The 5,655-nt window shown below is 49.7% G+C and overlaps 1 protein-coding gene across 2 annotated transcripts in view; it reads left to right on the top strand.

Moving 5' to 3' along the window:
* The first annotated feature begins 578 nt into the window (after positions 1–578).
* Positions 579–5,655, top strand: part of Vgll2 (vestigial like family member 2) — a 7,735-nt gene continuing 2,658 nt past the window's right edge. For both annotated transcript variants that reach the window (XM_029564814.1, XM_029564813.1), the window contains exons 1-3: positions 579–891; positions 3,196–3,499; positions 5,417–5,655. The exon at positions 5,417–5,655 is cut by the window's right edge. In XM_029564814.1, coding sequence (XP_029420674.1) covers positions 811–891; positions 3,196–3,499; positions 5,417–5,655 — 624 coding nt within the window. In that variant the 5' untranslated portion in view covers positions 579–810. The remainder of the gene's footprint in view (positions 892–3,195; positions 3,500–5,416) is intronic.

Raw genomic sequence — 5,655 nt, 5'->3', positions numbered from 1 at the left:
TTTTAGACAGGGAGCAGCCCAAGAAAGCGAGATTGGTGGACGAGGGCAGAGCAGGAGCAGCAGGTCTGTGGAAGTGAGGAGGTTGCAACAGTTACACGGCCTCCTCCCCGCAGAGACCCCACCCCCACCCCCTACCCCCCACTCCAAGCTGTCAGCGAGGACCACATTCCCCAGCGTACTCCAAAGGGCAGAACTATCTCTCCCTAAACCGGAGAGCAGAGTCTGCTGCGGGTCGCCACTCGGGGACCACCCAGTGGACTCTGCGGATAGTGCTCGGCTGCTGCTCTGCCGTAGATCTTTCCGCGGCTTCCGCGCTCCGGGTCTCTGTCCCTGTCTCTGCTGCCTTCCTCCCTGCCAAGTTTTAGCCTGGGAAATCCCTTGGCCGAGGGAGGCCTGGGGCCCCAGGTTCCCCACCTTTAGTCCCTGGCACTCCCAGCCTCCAGCTTCCAGCCTGGGAGTCTCGGGAAACCCTCGTGCTGGGCTCGGGACGTGCGTCCCCCGCTGGGCGTTGGTTCCCCGCCCCCTCCCCCTCCCTCTGGCGGCTCCGAGTGGCGTCAGCGCGCCCGAGGGGTGTGGGGTTTAAATGCCCACTAGTGGGAGCCCGGACGCTGGTGCCCGGGAGCGCGGCCCGGGCTAGAATCTCGGGAGTGGGAGGGAAGCGAGCTGGCGGCACCCGGAGCCCAGCGCTGCCCCGCGCTCCTCGCCCATGACTCCCCAGCTCCGGCCCCGGCGTCGCCTGTGCAGCATCCTTGAGCGCCACATAAACAGAGTTGATGAAAAACCACTCAACCGCCTCCGCCGCGGGGAGCCATGAGCTGTCTGGATGTTATGTACCAAGTCTACGGTCCTCCTCAGCCTTACTTCGCAGCCGCCTACACGCCCTACCACCAGGTATGTGTCTCTCCGGGTCTGGGCGGGGACCACGGTGGATGAACCCGGCCTACAGAAGTACCTCTGGTACCCAAAAGGTCCCCTGTGTTGGAAGCGACAAGCCAGCGGGCGGCTACAAACGCTGGGATACAGGGATTGCGCGCGCTGGGTTGGCTGTGCAATTTGCTAACGCTTTTAGCTGGTCTTTTCGCCGTCTTGAGAAGGCAGTTAAGCCTTGCTAATGTGCTCCCGGGCCATAAGGAGAATAGTTAGAACAGGATGGCACAGACTGGATTTTCTTCTTAGAGCCTGGTGCGGATGCAGAGCGCTTCAGGCAAAGCTCTTGCAAGAAAATCCGAACTTTAGTCCTGAAGGTGAGAATAAACAACAAAACGAAAAATCAAAAACCCATCTGTCATTCTGAGATGGAAAGGCCCGCGTCCTCGTTCCTGCACGTTCATCTCAGGAATAAACTATTCCATTTCCGTTCTCAGGCGATCAGGCTCCTTTAGCCTTGGAACCCGTGAATTCGTTATCAGGGAGAACCTAGCAGAAGACACTGGTTCTGTGGTCTTCGCCTTGCAAAGTTCTAGAGGCATTATTCGGGTATGACTGAACCGCTAAGCAAGCTCGCCCTTCTCAAGCCCAAATAGCAGGATCTGACAGTCCAAACACACTTTAAGACCATTTAACCCCGCTCCTGCAAACTGTCGAACTTCCGTTCCATTCCAGTCAAGCAGTTTTTCCTTCTATGCCCTCAGAGAAGGCAGCAGAATCTGAGGACTTACTACAGGGACAGAACAAAAGCGCACACCTGGGGCAGTAGAGATCTGAACCCGGGTGGGAGGGCTTTGGTCTTTCTTCTCTGGAGGTAAAATTGAAATGCAGTGCTTCAGTGTTTGATTCAGTACTTTTCAACAACTTTGTCTGCAAATCCGAACTATATATTAAGAACTTTCCTGATGATGGGGGGATGGATAGGTTTTGCTTTTAGTTTTCTTTCTTCCTCCTCCTCCCCCAGTCACCTCTTTAAAACTTTTCAGCCTAGAATTTGTAGTCTCAATGTTGGTTTTAGGAATCACCAAGGTTTCTCATTGTAAGTGAAGTGGGAAAACAGCATTTAATATGTTCTGCTACTGCTAAGTAACTGCAGTCAGTGGGCTCCAGCTTCCCAAGATCAGGAGCTCTTTCCCAGGATAGGACTATCTACTGCAAGGTGAGAGGTAGTTAAGTCTTCTACCTGGTCCTTTCTTCTCCTGGACCCTGTATCAATTATGTAAAGGTCTCGTCACTTTGTCTGACTCCAGCCCCTCACTGTAAGGCCATCTCTGCCTTCCAAATGCCTTAACATAGTGTGTTCAGTCTACAGCTTATTTCTAAGAAAATGTTCTCAGTAACTGAACTTGGCTTGAAATTTTCATTGTTGTGGTGATTTGCTCAACATCACAGCCAAGAGCTCCACCTTCTCCCTCATGCTCCCAAATTCTGTCCTGAAGATGTTTGGAGATGGTAAAGATGTACATACTGATCTGCTGGGTTTCCCTTACTTTAAAGATATCTTTAAAAAATAAGCATGTAGAGCATATACCTGTAGTCCCAGTACTCAGAAGGCTGAGGCAGGAGGATCCGAGTTCAAGACCAATCTCAGGTACATGGATGGGAAGTCTAAGGCCAGCCTAGGCTGTATGAAACCTTGTCTCAAAAAACAAACAAACAACTGACATAGATGACCAAACAAAACTCAATTTGCATTTATTAAAATGATCCACATTTCCCCAGTCACCATGTTATCCTGTATTTTTACCCCATCTGTTACTACAGGGAACTCTTCCATGTTTTCTGTGGCCATTCTTCCTTTTTATTCCTGGTTTTGTGACCAGGATTCCATTTTTCATTGTTATTTCTCATTTCATGATGAGGACCCTTAATCTAGCATCTTATGCTTCTGCTTTGAATTCTCATGCAGAGAATACTCAGTCACCAACTTGACATAGGTGTGAACTCAGCTTACAGTCCTTACAATCTGGGGTGTCTTCTGTTTGTTTTTGTTTTAGTGTCTTCTGAGACTTCTACCCCAACATTTTAAGAAACTGTTTTCCTGCAGCCCAAGTGTAATTCTGAGGAGACAGAGGTACCAAGGAGGGCAGGCTTCCTCAGGATGGTGTGGGCAGAGAGGCAACTGTGATGCCATCTATTGCTGGTTTTATGTGGAGGGCACTAAACTTTAGGCACAGACTCCAGTTATCCAATGGATGCCTCAGGAATGAATCCACACTGACCATCTCTTCTGAAATTGACATTTTTACTCTTTCTTTCTCTGAGCAGAAACTAGCCTATTACTCCAAAATGCAAGAAGCCCAAGAGTGCAACGCCAGCCCCAGCAGCAGCGGCAGCTCCTCCTTTTCCAGCCAAACCCCAGCCAGCATAAAAGAGGAGGAAGGCAGCCCAGAAAAAGAGCGACCACCTGAAGCCGAGTACATCAACTCCCGCTGTGTCCTCTTCACATATTTCCAGGGGGACATCAGTTCTGTGGTAGATGAACATTTCAGTAGGGCCCTGAGTCAGCCTAGCAGCTACTCTCCTAGTTGCACCAACAGCAAAGCACACAGGATCTCTGGACCCTGGAGAGGTAAATAAGGGTGAAAGAGAAGGGTGGGCGGAAGGTTGTCTCTGCCTGGCGTCCACTTACTGAGGCCCAAGAATATCAGCCGAAAGAACAGTAAGCTTCAGAGATGGGGTGAAGAGCAGTATTTGAGGAGGGTAAGAACAGTGAAGGGGGGAAGGGTATGGACAAAATACCTCTTCTTAGAGATACAGAGGAAAGCAGTGACCTGGGGGTGGGAGGGATACTAACCTTGGAATTAGAAAGTCTGGATTTGCATATAGGTTCTACCACTTCCTAATAATATGACCTTGGGCGAGTCTCTTAACCTTTTGGAGGTCACTGGCCTCTAAAATTAGAATAACACTTGCCTTCCTAACCACCCTCAGAAGACTATAAGAGTCAAACACTGAAATGCATAAAATATATGCAGTATGTGTGGAAATGTGAGGTTTCCCACACCTTCCCCAACCCAGGGGAGCTGAACTTTACCCATAACCTACAAGGGTCCTTCCCAGTTTCTGAAAATTTACCCAGAAGAAAAAGTCTCATACCTCCCCGCAAAAAAAATCTGTTGGAGAATACCCCTCCAAAAACTAGCCAGTCCCTTCTGCCAGGTTTCAGATACTTGGGAAATCATTAAGCAGAAACTTGTCTTTACAATACAAGCTAGTGAAGTGGCAAGGAAACAAAACACAATGTGTTCACAAGCGTATCCCATCTTTTTCTACACTCTCTATAGAACACTGCCTTTACTAACTAGGAACAATGATTTCTTGCACAAGACAACTAAATCATTTCTGTAATCTCAATTTCCCTTTATTACCAATAATGGAAAGGTTGGGGGGACTGCTTAGCGAACTTGCTCAGTCAGCTCAGGTTTTGATGAGTAAGCTGAGAAGCCAAGACTTGTAAATAGAAAATGAGTCTTCACTTGTCAGTTGTGGGGGTAACAACCTTTATCCTCCCTCTTTATTTTCTTAAGACTATCTGACAATGTGCACAAACCTTGCCCTTGGACAAGATTTAAAAGCATTCATTTTAAATACAGAACCTTCGTTTTATTGTCCAGTTGCCCAAATACATTTTAATGGGAATCCTGTTCACTTAGAATGAATTTCCAAGTCGTTTTAAATTCTCTAGTGTGTGGTTATGCCTTCCCCTCAGGAGCTGTGCCATAAATGGTCCTTGAATTAAATGTCTTTCTCTCCTGTCCTACTAAAGGCAACAAATCTGACCTAAGAGCCCTTCTTTTATAATGCTTCCTTCTGATACCTTACGGGGTCGACAGTGACATTGATAATCATGCTAACAATAATTATTTCCAGCGTCCTTACTTTGATCAGAAAGTTTATTAATTAAAACTGAGGATTTTTAAATAACTGTCCCTTGTGTGTGCAAACAACACAGCTGTTCTTTAATATGTCTACTTTACTGTTTGAGTTGGGATGGGGGGCAGTATTTGAAAGAAAACTTCTAAAAACAAAAAAAACAGTAATAGCAAGACTTAGAAATGGGTCCGTGATCTTCCAGTCTATCAGAGACCTACCTTGAAGGGGATTGTTTTCTGGATCAAGGGAGGGTACTGAACCCATCCGGAGAAGGATCTTCCGTTGGAGGGGAGACTGAAACCTGGAGGTCTAGTCTGTCCCGTGGGAGAGGATGCCCTGGTCCAGAAAGGAGAAGGGATGCTTTCCTCTAAAAACTCCACCATCAGAGCTGCACTGCGGGCCAATCTAAAAACCTGGATGACTCAGATCTCCTCCCAGGGCTCCAGGACCCCCATTTCTCAGTGCCCTGACTTCGCCGTCGCCCGCAGCAGGAGCAGAAGCTAAGGTTGCGGGTCCACCCCCTCTGCAGCTTTCGGCCGGCGGGCTCAGCTCCCAGGGTCGGTCGCGTCTGTCCGCCGTGACTCAGTCCTCTCTCCCCTTTCTTCGTCCGCAGAAGGCTCCTTCCCGATGAGCCAGCGCAGTTTCCCCGCCTCCTTCTGGAACAGCGCGTACCAGGCGCCCGTGCCCGCGCCGCTGGGCAGCCCTCTGGCCGCCGCGCACTCGGAGCTGCCCTTCGCCGCCGACCCCTACTCGCCCGCCGCGCTGCACGGCCACCTGCACCAGGGCGCCGACGCCTGGCACGCTCACCCGCACCACGCGCACCCGCACCCGCACCACCCCTACGCGCTGGGC

This window comes from Nannospalax galili, unplaced genomic scaffold (assembly GCF_000622305.1).
Source record: "Nannospalax galili isolate Female #2095 unplaced genomic scaffold, S.galili_v1.0 scaffold417, whole genome shotgun sequence".
In the NCBI taxonomy this organism is placed as follows: Eukaryota; Metazoa; Chordata; class Mammalia; order Rodentia; family Spalacidae; genus Nannospalax; species Nannospalax galili.
The sequence above is the reverse complement of the archived record's forward strand: the minus strand, read 5'-3'. Positions and strand labels throughout refer to the sequence as shown.